The following is a 15,209-nucleotide window of genomic DNA, read 5'->3' as shown; positions in this document are numbered from 1 at the left end:
AAGTTTGAATGAATTTCTCCTTTAGAAATATTGGTGGATTGCTCTATGTGTGATGAATATGGCACAACATGGCTCGATTATCGAGATAATTAATTTAAATATCTAACCTATGTATCGAAAAAGGTTAATTACATCTACACCCAATGAACTATATTCAGTTTTCACGAGTACCCCTAAACATTATTTGTTACAATCTCATTTAAATTTTTGAGCAAAGTGAAATGGCTAACGTCTAATGACAATAAGGGAAAATGCCTAATGAGAATTGTACTCTTAATAAGTAAATCAGCTTATCAATTTATCTAGCAAAATAAATAAAATTAGTAAATTATAGAAATAGCCTCAATGAACTTATATTCACTATACCTCAACACTCAAACCCTAATTAGAACCCCCGCCCAAGAGAAGACCTATTCACCTCGTCTCCGCTTTCCATTCCCTAATGCACCGCTACCGTCAAGGCGACAACCAACTCCGCCCTCGCCTCTTTCGCCCATAGCTAATCGGAGTCGTGCCATCCTTCTCAGCTGTCGTAGATGGAAGCTCCTCCACAAGACCTGCAGATGGATCTGTCATCAATGCTGCCACTCAATATTTGTGTAGCCATAGATGTTGTCAATGGTGAGTAGGGGTGTAAACGAGCTGAGCCTGAGCGAGCCGGCTGCTGCTCAGGTTCGAGCTTCTTTATTGGGCTCAGGCTCGGCTCGCCTCAGCTCAAGCCGAGCCTGATCAAGCCCGAGCCGAGCCCGAATATGAAACAAGCCTATTATCAAGCCTCACTTCGAGCCGAGCTGGCTCAAGCTGGACCAAGCCCAAGCCGAGCCACAACATATTTAAAGTGAAAAAAAGCTGAAATTGAATAACAAATTTTATCTGTAGATACAATAAAAGCCAACCAAAATGACTATAAAATTTAAAATTAATCAGTGATTAGCAACCACACCCATTTCAAAAATTTTACCGGTAAATATAATAAAAGCCAACTAAATGAACTTAAATTATACAAAACCTTACTAAAGCCAACCAAATTATCATACCAATTGCAAAATATTAACATAGTACCATTCATCAAAATTTGGCTCAAAGCAATCACACCAATTTCAAAAATTTTACTAGTAAATATAACAAAAGCCAACCAAATGAATTTAACTTAAATTATACAAAACTTTACTAAAGCCAACCAAATTATCACACCAATTACAAAATATTAACATATGGTAATTCATCAAAATTTGGCTCAAAACAAATCCAAATTTTGACATGACATCCAAATCATAAGTCTATTACTTGCTAAATATTACAATATAAAGTACTTAACTTATATCTTGCCAAATATTACAATAAAATCTAATAACATGCCAAATATTACAACTAAATTTATTTGGCACTCTCAAGTCTCAATACTAAAAAGAAGCTTCATCCTATAACTGCAAAAAAAAAAAAAAAAGTTAATTGCAGCTTAAACATCATTGCAACTAGTATAAACAAACAATGATAGGAAAATTCAGAAAATTCAGTTGTTAATTGGTATGCCATGATCACTAAACATATAAAAAGAAAAGATCTTAGTTTGGCCTAATGGTTGGCACATATACTTACAATCATTATTTATACACAAGAAACTAAGAAATATGTATAACCTAAATGTTGAGTGATCATGGCATACCAATTAAGTCAAATAATACTTTTTAATATATCCTTGCCTCTTCTATCATCTATGCAAATGAAAATGCTATACAAATGGAAAAGACATACAATATATGATACCTAAAGATCAAACTACATTTGGAATCCTCACAAACACATTACATCGCCAATACTTAAAGAAAATAAGACTATAAAAATGAAGTTAGCAATAGTTAATAAAAGCATAAAATGAGAAAATTTTATTATGAGAAGTATAGTACACATACCCTAGAGGAGCTTATTTGTTTTTTTGATGATTCTCTAATCCAATTTCCTTCACATATCAAAGCCTCCACTGTCTCGGAAGACAAAGAGCTTCGAAAATCATTTAGAACTCTACCGTCGGAGCTAAAAGCTGATTCAGATGCAACAGTGGTAATAGGAACCGAAAGGATATCTCGAGCCATCTTGGAAAGAATAGGAAATTTCAACATGTTTAGTCTCCACCATTCTAGAGCATCAAACTTGTCAATCAAACTTGTAGTCTGCTCCTCTAAGTATATTTCTAATTCAGATTTCAGATGTTCAACTGCATTTGTTGATTCTAAAAAAATTTCAGCTTGATATTCTGATCCTTTAGCACCAATCAAGTCATCACTCTTATCAAGTTGAGATCTATCATTCATTCCATTATTTTCACCTGATGCATTCTCAAGTTCGTATGATTCAAAAATAGTATACAACACTCTATGGATCCTTTGCATGTTTATTTGAGCTTCTGCAAAACAATATATTTTTGGAAAACAAAAGTTAATAAGCTTCATTTTGTATCGGGGATCTAATACTACTGCCACTGCCAATAACATATCACATTCTTTCCAATACTTATCAAATTTCTTTCTCATTTCTATAGCCATATCCTTCAAAAAGTAGAATTCACTTTCACATCCTTTATTTAAAACTTCTTTCACTTTTCATAAATCAATCAAAAATAGATTTGCAGTAAAATATGAACTTCCCGATATAATTTGAGTAACATCATAAAATTTTTTTAAAAATTCACAGACTTTTGCAGCTTTAAACCAATCATCTTCTGAAGGTAGCCATTTGTAATTTGCATCTCTCGTTGCATATTGTTCAAAAACCTTTTGGTACACAAAAGCATGCTCTAACATAACATATATAGAATTCCAACGAGTTGCAACATCCAAAGCTAAACCCTTAGAAGTAGGAACAGAGAGTTGTCTTGCAATTTCACCAAACTTATACATACGCGAAGGACTCTTTTTTAAGTAAGTAACACTGCATCTGATATTTTCAATGACATCTTGAATGACATGGATCCCATCTTGAACAACTAGATTTAAAATGTAAGCACAACATCTAACATGAAAAGTAAGCCTCTTGAAGCATAATTTATCTCTAACTGGAAAGTTATTCATAATAGTCTTAGCAGTAACATCATTGGCGGAGGCATTGTCTAAAGTAATAGTTGGTACTTTATCCTCTATTCCCCAAGCAATTAAACAATCAATAATAGCATCCGAAATAACAACTCCAGTGTGTGAAGGTTCCAATTGACAAAAGTTGATAATGCGTTTTTGTAAAGTCCAATCAGAATCAACAAAATGAGCAGTCAAAGACATATATCTAATATTTTGATTTGAGGTCCACAAATCTGAAGTCAAACTAATTCTATTAATTCCTTTCAAAAGCAATTTCACTTCTTCTTTTGCAGATTCATATATTTTCATGACATCACTTCTGATTGTGTTTCTAGAAATCCGTTCATAACGTGGATTAAGAACCTTCAGAAGAATATTGAACCATGTATGCTCAACCATATTAAAAGGATACTCATGTACCATTATAATTTTTGTCATTATTTCTCTCACCACATTTTGGTTGTATCCTGATGAAATAGTTTTGAGATAGTTTTCTTCTATAGTTGAAGTCCCAGTAACATTAGATGCAGAAGCAAAAGGAATTTTTTTTGTCCTTTGCCTACCAAACTAGTGCAAAAGTTCACATGTCTTTTTATGTGTGAAGTTGTGCCTTGCTTAGGAACATTAAATAATGACGGGCAATTATTACATCGATACTTTTCTACCTCTTCTCCATTTTCTTTCACCTTAACCCGCTTGACATACAACCATACATCAGAAGTTCTTCTTCTCCCTTTCTTTTGACTATTACTTTTTTCTACCTTATTAGTTTCAATATCCTCTTCACCAATATCAATTTCAATAGATTCATTTTCACTAACAGCATCAGAAAGATTATTAGTTACTGACTTTGACATCTACATAAAAAAATAAAAATAAAAACAGAAATACTGCTTAAATTTTTATAATACTTAATTAGTAAAAACAAAAACAGATATGACAGATACAGTTAATCGCCAAGGGAAATAGCATATTAGATCATTTACAAGGACATACTCTTTGTCCAAAAGATGATATCAAATCTAAGAATTCAAAAGAACAATAAGATATAATCTAGAAACCTAGTTTCATTTGGTTTATATTTGGTTTATCTTTGGTAGAGGGATTACTGTTAAATTTTATATATTTAAAGTTAGACCGCCTTAGTAATGCCGTCTAAGTGCTATGTGGTGGGGTGACCGCTTGCAAACCATGAGCCCTTTCAAAATATTGATATTTAATTAAATTTAGTTATACTAACTTTGTATCTACTTTATCATTCTCAAATATAAACATGAAATTATTGTTAGCTGAAACAAAAGTATTAAGTATTCGAACAAGTCTAGAACAAAAAGTTCAGAGTTGCTTTCTATATTTTTTAGTAAAGTAAGCAATCTTGTTTGACCAAAGTTGAAAAGTTATGCTAAAGGAGCAATAGTCTGGTCTGGGGCCAATTTCAGAATCTTATGGACATATTAGATATTAGTAGTTTATTTATAATCATTCAAAGAAACTAAAAAATAGGGTCAGGAAGAGATCCGAAATAAATGTAATGATTAACTCTTAAAAAGGAAATGTATATTATGAAATTCCCACACCCTTTTAACCAAATCTTCTCAGGATCTTATTTTACTCATTTTGTCTACTCTTGTGCAACTTCATACTCAATTATGAATTAATTTTCAATTAGGCAAGAGCTACCAACATGATAAATCTTAGCAATTATAATCCTAACTGCACCAATCACTTTAGGGCAAACTACAATACTTTTAATTAAGGGGCAGTTCATCACCATCTAACAAGTGACCCGTGATTTCTGGAAACCAAAATGCCAATCAATATAAACTATGCCAAACCAAGTGAACATAAGAAAGCAAAGTCAATAAACTTCTGCAATCTTATGAAAGAAGCCACAACAGGTTACCATAATTTATCAAGATAAAACCATTGAATTATGTGCAATCAAAAGATGCATCTTTTTAGCTACTAAAACTGAAGGCATATGCTAATGAGCAGCAAAATATGAATCTGCCATGTAATTTTTTATTATAAAACAGGATGTCAATAAAATTTAAATATCCAACAAGCGAATGTATGCATTTGAATTATAGCAACTTGTAAAAAATATGCATTTCAACACATTTCCTTCCAATAGGCTGACTTTGCTTAACATATTTTTGCCCACTGAGCTCAAAATTAGATCTTTGATACTGTTATCAAATGTGATAACATTTTCTTTCTGAAGTTGTAGGGCGTGGCACAACTGTATGAATAAATTAATCTACCATATTATGAAGAAAATCTCATCATCGTAAGTTATCATCCTGAAGAGGAGAGAGACGGGACTTTGTCAAAGCCTATGATCATACTAATTATTTCTCCTGGCATCATGCAGGACTAATGTAAAGAATCATCACAGCTAAAAATCAAGCATCTGTTTCCTTTTTGGAGCTCACTAAAATAAATTTGAGTAGACAAAAAGAATACCTAATTCTGGTTTTCAGAATCCTTTCAGCCTACGATTCTAGTATGAATATCTTAAGAACCTGGCTCTGTAGCTTAGAGATGCATCCTAAAAAGATGAGCAGAAGTAGAGAAATCATAAATCTATTATGTATGTCACATGATAATTCTCTAAAAAGGTGGTGTATCTAGTATTGATTCATTATGGGGCATGAAAATTACAAAGCTTCATCATGGTGCATACAAAAAATACAGTGTAGTTTGCAAAGTTATCAAAGAGCTTACAGAAGAATATCTTTCATATGATGGCTAGGTGCAGGTCATCTCCAAAGAACTTGAAGAGGCATATTCACTACAACTAGTCGTTTACTAACTGGAGCACTGGAACCTATTAGAATATTTTAACATAATTATTTACACAACGCCAATCTGCCAATAGCACCAATTCCACATGCCTATACTCACGAAAGGAGACCAAACAATAATCCAGTAAATTACTAAGGAAACCTAGCAATTTGATGGCAAGGGAAAAGCGAGCTTCTAAAAGCTAATGCCGAGAACCACAAGGGGTATGCCAAGTTTCCTTTCGCAGCATAAACCTCCTTCCAAACCCTACCTTTCCGATCATACATCAGAATTTTATTCTGCGTTGCCATAAAAATTACATCCTTCGTCTAGCTAACCGGAAATGCACTATATGACTACTATATGACCTCAATATACCACAAAACAATCTTTGAACCTTTTTAGGGCCTAAAGATAAATTTTAGGAATTAAATTGAAGTCTTTTGGCACAAGATATTGGAGGAGGACGATAGAGGATACTTCTTGCCGGCCGATGGAGGAGGATGACGCGGCGGCTTAGAGAAGGAAGGTGGGGCGACGACGCGGCGGCGACGGCTTGGAGAAGGAAGGTGAGGCGATGACGCAGCGGCGACGGCTTGGAGAAGGAAGGTGAGGCGGAGCTTAGAGGAGAACACTATCACGGGAGGAGGATGATGCGGCAGGCGTTTTGGAGAAGGAAGGTGAGAACTTAGATTTGGGGATTAGGGTTTTATAATTTACTTTTATACCGAGCCAATCGAGCCGAGCCAATCGAGCCGAGCCTGAGCGAGCCGGCTTCAGCTCAGGCTCGGTTCGATATTGATTTCGAGCCTCTTTCTGCAGCTCGGGCTCGACTCATCTCTGACCAAGCCAAGCCAGACTCGAGCTCCAGTCGAGTCGAGCCCGAGCTGCTCGACAAGCTTGACACCCCTGATGGTGAGGCGAGGGAAGGGGGATGCACATGCTCACTAAGGTGGGGCAAGGGAGATCCACACGACCATCGACAAATCTATTGGCATTGCCCCTCAAGATCTGTGCAGCCGTCAATGCTGCTAACTGTGAGGCGGCAGAAGGGGAATGTGCGTGCTCACTGAGGCAAAACAAGGGATATTTGCACAGAAACTAATGCCACTAACGATGAGGAGGTGAGGCTAGAGAAGTATGTGAGGGCGATGCGCACGCTCACCAAGGCGATGTCGACATTGCAAGTTTTCGGGGGAGAGGTCGGTGATGGGGAAAAGGAGGAGATGGAGCATTGAGGTTTCTTTGAATGAGAGAAGATGATAATTTTTACTTTTATTAATTTTCTTTTCATTGTTGTTTTGATTGCACAAGGTTCACAAAACGTTTAAATAAAATGTAGAAAATTTAAAATTTATCAATTTGATTAAAATGACAATGAGTGTTGAGGGTTCTAATAAGGGTCTCCCTGTATTTTAATTTGAGGGTTTATGAGAATAAATTGGAGGGAAGGAGGAAAGTGGAAGGGTATTTTCCTCCATTACTGTTGCACCAAAATAAAATTGAGTTCTTTTCCCTCCAACGAGGGCATCTAAGTCATTTTATATTTGATGTAGTCATAACATAACTACCACATAAGCTTACTTGCCCATCAGCGCCTCGATGCCAAAAGCCTGGGGGGATACCTTCATCACCTTGATCCCAAAGAAGGAGCACCCTGTTAAAGTGGAGGACTATCGGCCGATCGCCCTGTGCAATGTCAGTTACAAGGTAATAGCAAAGATCATGGCTAACAGGCTTAAGGCAGTGCTGGCAAAGCTCATTGGACCGGAGCAGGTGGCTTTTGTGGCTGGTCGGAGCATTGCAGATAACATTTTGGCAGCCCAGGAGGTGGCGCACTCCATGGCCGCCGACAAGAGCGGAGAGCCTATCATGATGATCAAAATGGACATGGAAAAGGCGTATGATCGGGTCAGTTGGCCGGCAGTGGTAGAGGCGCTCCGGCGGATGGGTTTTCCTCTTAGGTGGTGCAACTGGGTGCAGGCTTGTATCGCCTCCCCTAGGTTTGCACTGCTGATCAACGGGAGCCCGACCTCCTGGATAACGCCTAGGAGTGGTCTGCGTCAAGGTGACCCGATATCTCCCTACCTCTTCATTATAGTTACGCAAGTGCTATCGGGGCTTATCAACGAGAAGGCAGCCCAAGGCCTTCTGCGAGGATACAGAGTCAGAGAAGTGCAGCTGACTCACCTGCTATACGCGGACGACCTGCTGCTGATGCTGGAAGCCACGCCAACATACGCCCACAGCATCCTGGAGAGCCTGAGCCAATACGAGAGTCTCACTCACCAGCGGGTGAACTACAGCAAGTCGGAGCTGTATCTGCCTAGCAGGGTCGGGGCCGAGGCAAGATCAAACCTCAGTGCCCAGCTCGGGCTGAAGGTGGCCGGCATGCCTTTCAAATACCTCAGGGTGATTATCTCGGGGAGGAGGGTGAAGGTGCAGGAGCAGCAGGAGCTCGTGGAAAGGATCAGCAAGAGACTAGCGGGCTGGAAAGGGACGCTCCTCTCCCAAGCCGGCAAGCTCACCCTTATCAAGGCGGCGCTGCTAGCGATCCCGTCTTACTGGCTAGGTAGCACGTGGGTGCCGAACGGAGTGCTGGAGGAGATAGAGAAAAAAGCCCGTAACTTCCTTTGGAAAAATCCGGAAGGCCATGGCCTACACCTGATGAACTGGGCGCAGGTGACGCTCGCCAAACGGCAGGGAGGTCTTGGGGTCCGTAGGCTGCGGGAGGCCAGAATGGCTCACCTGGGTAAGCTAGTGTTCAAATTCCTAAACAAGGAGCAGGCGCCTTGGATCCATCTCATGCAGGCTAAATACGGGAGTCTTCACCCATGGGAGACTTCGAAGAGCCTGCATCCTTCATGGATGTGGAGGGCGCTAACAAAAACCGCAAACCAAATTAGAATGGGTTGCAGAGTTCTGATAGGAAATGGAGTAGGCACTCGTGCTGCGTTCGACCCGTGGCTGCATGCGACCCCGTGGTCCAGACAGCCTCGGATCCTGGCGCCCGGGCTCATGGACGAAACTCTGAGTGTGGCACATCTCACCAGAGACGGACGATGGACCCCGGAGCAATTGGCCAGGGAGGCAGGATCTGAGCTGGCGTTCGAGATTACCAACTGCACCATGGGAGCCGCCGGCACCGAGGACAGGTGGATCTGGTGGCCACACCCTCGAGGAACGCCCTCGGTCAAGGCGATATACCAGTCCCTGCTCCCTCAAAATGCTCAGCTCTGGGCAGGGTGGAGTAACCTATGGCGTCTCCAGGTATCGCCAAGGATCAGAGTCTTCTGCTGGAAGCTCCTGTGGGGCAGGCTCCCGACGCGCGCCTACCTCCGCTACCTTCAAATCGGCCCAGAGGATCGCTGTGCCATGTGCGGGCTATTCAGTGAGACGAGCGAGCACCTCCTCTTCACGTGTAGATACAGCAGGGAGGTATGGGAGATCCTGGGTACCAGAGAACGGCTGCCGGCGGCGGAGATCGACCTAGACTGGATCACGAAGGAGTGGAGTGTGGGCGCCGAGGAAGACGGACGGGCCAAAGGTTTGATAGCATGCACACTATGGTCCCTGTGGAAGAGCAGGAATGGCGTGGTATTTAGAGAGAAGCGTACGCCGGAGCTGGCCGTGGTCAGGGCTGCGGTTCAAATGGCGGAGGAGTACAGGTGCTTAAGCAAGCGGAAGATCCCGAAGCTTCGCACGACAAGGAAACCCTGGGAGCCGCCGGAGCCGGGATGGATCAAAGCAAACACCGACGGAGCCCTGCGAGTTGGTGCGTACCAAGGCGGAGCAGCGGCCATCTTCCGTAACGCGGAGGGAGAGTTTCTTCAGGCAGGGTGGGAGCCGTGCCCGGGCGCCTCGGCGCTTCAATCCGAACTCTGGGCTATCCGGCTGGCGTTGATGATGGCGGGGGGAGGATCCAGACTACAGGTAGAGACTGACTGCACCGAGGCCATCAGCTGCGTGCAGCAACCAGAGCGCAGTCCATGGCGCGTCCGAAACCTCGCGCGTGAATGCGCGCGTTTAGCTAGTGAGTGTGGTGAGGTCAGGTTAACCCATGTGGGGAGAGAGGCCAATGCGGTCGCAGACTGGGCAGCAGCGAAGGCCAGTTTGGCCTCGGCGTACTGCCACGTGGAGCGTCTACATAACGCTCCACCGGAAATATGTAACCTGTTAGCTGTCGACGCGGACACGTGGCGACAGCAAAATAATCGAAGCTGACCTCAGCTCTTTTGCAGTCAAAAAAAAAAAAAAAGCTTACTTGCCCAATTTATTTGAAGTACACTAAAAAATAGTGACGTTGAAATTTCTCAAATAAAGTCTTATGGAGTGTATACCTAATTAAATTAGAGGGTTTATGAGAATAAATTGGAGAGAAGGAGAAAAGTGGAAGGGTATTTTCCTTCGTTAATGTTGGACCAAAATAAAATTGAGTTCTTTTCCCTCCAACGAGGGTATCTAGGTCATTTTATATCTGATATAGTCATAACATGACTACCATATAAGTTCACTTGCCCAATTTGTCAGATGGTATATTAAAAAATAGTGACGTTGAAGTTTCTCAAATAAAACTCTATCGAAGAATCAGATATAGTTTAAGTTTATAGAGTGTAGACCTAATTTAAGAGACTATCGAAGAATACTACTATTTATAGGTAGTTTATGAATCAATCAATGGGCTCATGGCCTATAAAAAAATAAAATAAATAAAAAATAAAATAAAATAAAATAAAACCCTATCCAATTATAACGTCCCTATCCAAATTATGATCAGTTCAACTGCTAAATGTCAATTATACCCTTCGTTATCACAAAGTGTTAAACGTGTACGAAATCAAGGCTCCAAAAAGAACGCTAATAAAGACCGAGGAGAGACGATTTATCACCGTCCGATGTGATGAATCTAATCCGTCCGATCTAGGTCATATCAGGAACCAACTCCATTTATAGCCCCGCTCTACTTCTCCGCGGAGAGGTTTATAGCCGCCAAGTCTGGGGAGTAGAGAGTAGTAGGAGAAGAAAGCGACGATGGTGCAGCGATTAACCTACCGAAAACGGCACAGTTATGCCACCAAATCCAACCAAACTAGGGTTGTCAAAACCCCAGGTAAAGATCCCATCTTGCCTCTCCTCTCTCTCTCGCTCTCTTCCTCGAGGGTTTATCACATATTCTCGAGCTTTCGGCGCTTGATTGATCGAATTCCATTTCGTTGTGTTTCGTTCGGATCGATCCTTTTCTTGCTTGCATTTTTGTCGAGATGCTTCGGTTGGATTCGTGAAAGTTTGGGTTTTTATCGTTATTTTTATGTGAATCGGTTGTTCTAAACGGGAATGGATTGGGGTTTGCGATGTTTTAGGTGGGAAGCACGTTTACCAGTACACCAAGAAGAGGGCCAGTGGACCCAAATGCCCTGTGACCGGAAAGAGGATCCAAGGAGTACGTCTACTATCTTAAAACTTTCTTTTAATTTATGTAAGTACTTAGGGTGTTATTGTACATATATGTGATTTGCGAAGAGATCTGGCATGACCAAGAGATTTGGATCTTGAAGAAAGACAATTTAGTGAAGGAAGAAGTTTTTTTACATTCTGTGTCATAAATTGGTAAAAATCTTCTTTCATTTGAGGCTGCATTGTTCTTCTAGTGCTTATTTTAGGATTCCTAAGAGGAAATTGTAATGATTTCTTAGTGCTATGAGTTGTTATTTTGCTCAACATGCAGTTCTTTGTGTTTAAATATTGTGCTCATTTAGTGTTCTATTGCTCGTGCACTCTGGTGTTAGTTGTTGCTCACTTGGCAACCTGACTTCTCTTGATCTAATTTTTCAGCCCTTACTTTAGGAAACTGTATTACATACTTACTTTGCTAATTCTTGTTCTATGATTTAACGTTTCGGAAATAATTGAGTATATTTGTGTTGCTTTGTGTTCATACATCAGTTTTTTGTGACCTGTTGGTAATTTCCTATCAGCTATTATTAAATATGCAAGCATATTTCTATGGGGTTGTGTATATTTATTTATTTATGTACGTTTGTTTTGGTGATCAAAGAAAGTAAATTGGTGGGATGCTTAATGATAGTCCGACCTTCTGGAGGAAGTTAGGTAGCTTTCTACTAGTTTTAGAAGTATTTCCTTTCTTTTTGTCCCAACATATTGTAATATGGCGTCAGATTCATTAGCTTGTGAAGGATTCACATGGTTTATACTCATGCCTTCTTGGTGCTATGACTTTGTCTGCATAATATTTCATTCAGAAATATCAGCTCTTTAGCTGAACTAAAAATAAAATAAAAAAAGAAGAAGAAATAAAGTAAACTGGTGGGGTCGTCTTGAGAGAAATCCTTCGTGATTTGACCCACTTATGCAACATGCATGTACTTTTGTGTCTGCTTTAGTACAGGCAGTGTAATGTACTTGCTAGTGTTGGGGTTGTGATAGATCATCAAACATTGTGGATGATTCCCAGATGGCTTCAAGCCGAGAAAGTGCAACAGTATTCTTATAGCGTGTCCTGATATTCTGAAACTTGGTTTTATCATCCCGTTTTGAGTAGGTACCATATTATTATCTTTAAACCAAAATTTAGTGTCATTGGTGGAATTTTTTTTTGACTCTTTAGAATTTCTTCTTGAAAATTTTTAGTGTTTAATAATATCTAAGCACTTTGATATGTCTAGCTTTCCTTATGTATGTTATTCTGTAGCCATTAAATCATTCTTTTTGTCATAGATTTCTGTGAGATCTTGATTATTCTTGCCAGTGAACTTCAATTTTAAATGTTTGCATAGTGAGTCAAAATGTCAAATCATCACTCCGCTTGTATCATGGGTCATTCCAGTAAATAGTGAAGTCAGAACTCAGAAGTGTTTCAATTCTTTATTAATGTTGCCAACTTTTCTTGATAAATGTAATCCTTACAAACTCTGTTCTTGTTCATATATGTTGATTTTGTGTGTATCTATTTTACTGAGAGTTGTTTCTTTTATCTACGTTTTCCTGTATCATTGGTGGTTTTTGGCACCTCCTTTTGATTGCTAGTGTACCCTATTTCCACTAATTTTGTTATCGCTGTTGCCTTAAAGTTCAAAAGTTTATAAATATTACACACTTTTTGGTATGTAGTATTTATGCCAAAGGCTGGACGAGGAGTTTTCCTGTCATAAAGAGTGAGCTGCTCTTTTATGGAAGTAATTAGCGATGCAGGATCTAATTTACTGGGCACATTTTTGTCCTATTATTTTTTTTTCTATCATGATATCATCTTTGACATAAATACTAGATATTAAAAAAATGTAAAATGTACTTTGGGAAGCATATTTTCTCATATTTTATCTATATGCTGCTTCATCTGGCTGTAGTTTCCCATATTTTCCATCTTTTTGAGGCCTACTACACAAGAAACCATATTTTAGTTACAGCTATGTTAGCTGAAGCATGGTTAATATGGGAAAGTAGAATAGGGTATTTTATACAGGGATAGTTATTTAGGCGGACTTAATATTGTATCAATGCTGGAGGTTCAGTGGACAATCATAATATCTATTTTCTACTCAACAAACATGTATCTGTTACTTATTATCATGTGAGACTAAGTCTTTCCATACAAGGCTGGGTCGATTAGTGTAAATGGGTGTATAGTTTGCAGGACATTGACCATCACCATGATTTGCTTTTGTCTACATTGTAAAGGGGCCCTTGCTGTATTTACTACAGGAGAGAAATTTTTATCCCCAGCTTTCGGTGATACCAAAATTACTTACATATTCAGTTTTATTGTTGTTTGATGTTACCTACAAAGTGCAAAAGTGCCTAGGCTTGTAATACTAAATGTGGTTGAGTGGGTATAATATATTTCTACTGCATTAGAATTCTGCATTCATTCAAATGACCTGTTAGGCATCCTTATAATTACAAAATCATATTAATTCCTTTACAGATTCCTCACCTGAGGCCTGCTGAATACAAAAGGTCCAGATTGTCCAGGAGCCGAAGGACCGTAAACCGTGCCTACGGTGGGGTTTTATCTGGAAGTGCCATTAGGGAAAGGTAAATATTAAATAGTCATAGTTGCTGCAGACCTTGTAGTGTGATTTGTATCATTTCTTTCCTTCTCTTTCCTGTTCCAGCGGGCTAAGTCTATTTGTTTGCCCACAGGATTATTCGTGCATTTTTGGTAGAAGAGCAAAAGATCGTAAAGAAGGTGTTAAAGATCCAGAAGTCCAAGGAAAAGCAAGCCTTGAAGAGCTAAGCTGCGAGTTATAATATCAAAAAGCTTTTGAGTTTTGTTAGTCTGAAGAGAATTTTTAGTGATAGAGAAGTTGTAAGGAATTTGGTGAGATGGCACACGTTCCAAGGCATCAAATTCCTTCAGTGTCTTGTTTTTGATTCATTTTGATGTTTGAACTAGCACTTCATTTCTTAGAATTACTGTTGAAAATACTTATTAATATGCCTTTTTTGTTGTTCCAGCTTTGCACTGTTGGAATGTCAATTTTGTTGTTGATGATTTATATTGTGCCCACCTAGATGGGTAGCCTCTGTATGAATCCTTCTGCTTCTCTACTCTTTTTCACTCTTAATCAACTCGTGCTGCTTTACACTTCAGTAAACGTACGAAGCAGGTTGAGAAAACCTTAAAGATTTGCCTGGAGCTATGCTATGCTTTGTTTTGTGTTTTTCTATAACAAAAATGATTCGGCCCCATTTTTGTGAATTTGGTCTTTCAAATTTGCAGAGGGATAGGATAGCTTCTAAGCGCGGACTTTTTGTTTTTAAATTTTCTGAAAGGAATAAGTTCTTCCCTTGTGTTCTCTTCACTGTAGAATATAAGATAAAATGAAAAACTGTTGACCAACAGCTTATTGGTGGTCAGTGGTTAGTATCCATGGGTTTTTTTTAACACAGCCAAAGGATTTTTGTGATTTTTTTCTCTTTTAATTTATGATGTTTGATACTTTAGGAAAATTTTTGGAGGAAAATAAAAATAAAAATAAGATAGATAGGAGAAGGAGAGGAGGTGATGGTGGTGGTGTTGGGTTGAAGAGATGGAGGATAGTGGAGATTCGAAAGGAAGAGAATGTAGGAAAGAAAATATATTCATTTCTGAAACAACGGAATACCTTCTTATCCGTTTAAATTTTCCTAAAGAAAGCTAAATTTTGCTAAAAAGATTTAGGAATTCATCTAAAATGAGTTCGGGTAGCAATCGTGTTTATAAGATTACTAACCAAACTAATAATAAATAAATAAATCATATAATTAAAATAAATCCTCGGCATTCATCCGACGGAGGTATTGCCGGAGTTGACGAAGCAGCGACGGAGATCAAGGTATTGGTGATGGTGA

General features: G+C 39.3%; 2 protein-coding genes across 2 annotated transcripts; one reads left to right on the top strand and one right to left on the bottom strand.

The window, feature by feature from the left end:
- Window positions 1–1,421: 1,421 nt before the first annotated feature.
- On the bottom strand, window positions 1,422–3,272 carry LOC140772810 (zinc finger BED domain-containing protein RICESLEEPER 2-like). Its single transcript, XM_073115007.1, has 3 exons — window positions 2,694–3,272; window positions 1,914–2,546; window positions 1,422–1,427 (listed from the first exon to the last, which is right to left on the bottom strand). Exons 1-3 carry the CDS (start codon window positions 3,270–3,272, stop codon window positions 1,422–1,424), a joined length of 1,218 nt encoding a protein of 405 aa, XP_072971108.1.
- Window positions 3,273–10,810: 7,538 nt separating this feature from the next.
- Window positions 10,811–14,313, top strand: LOC140775893 (large ribosomal subunit protein eL34-like). Its single transcript, XM_073119382.1, has 4 exons — window positions 10,811–10,968; window positions 11,219–11,298; window positions 13,801–13,910; window positions 14,019–14,313. Exons 1-4 carry the CDS (start codon window positions 10,890–10,892, stop codon window positions 14,110–14,112), a joined length of 363 nt encoding a protein of 120 aa, XP_072975483.1. The 5' UTR covers window positions 10,811–10,889; the 3' UTR covers window positions 14,113–14,313.
- The last annotated feature ends 896 nt before the right edge of the window (window positions 14,314–15,209 follow it).

Source organism: Typha angustifolia, chromosome 2, assembly GCF_048772165.1.
Source record: "Typha angustifolia cultivar Huaian chromosome 2, ASM4877216v1, whole genome shotgun sequence".
Classification (NCBI taxonomy): domain Eukaryota; kingdom Viridiplantae; phylum Streptophyta; class Magnoliopsida; order Poales; family Typhaceae; genus Typha; species Typha angustifolia.
Note: the sequence above shows the minus strand (reverse complement) of the source record. Positions and strands in the feature narration are given on the sequence as shown.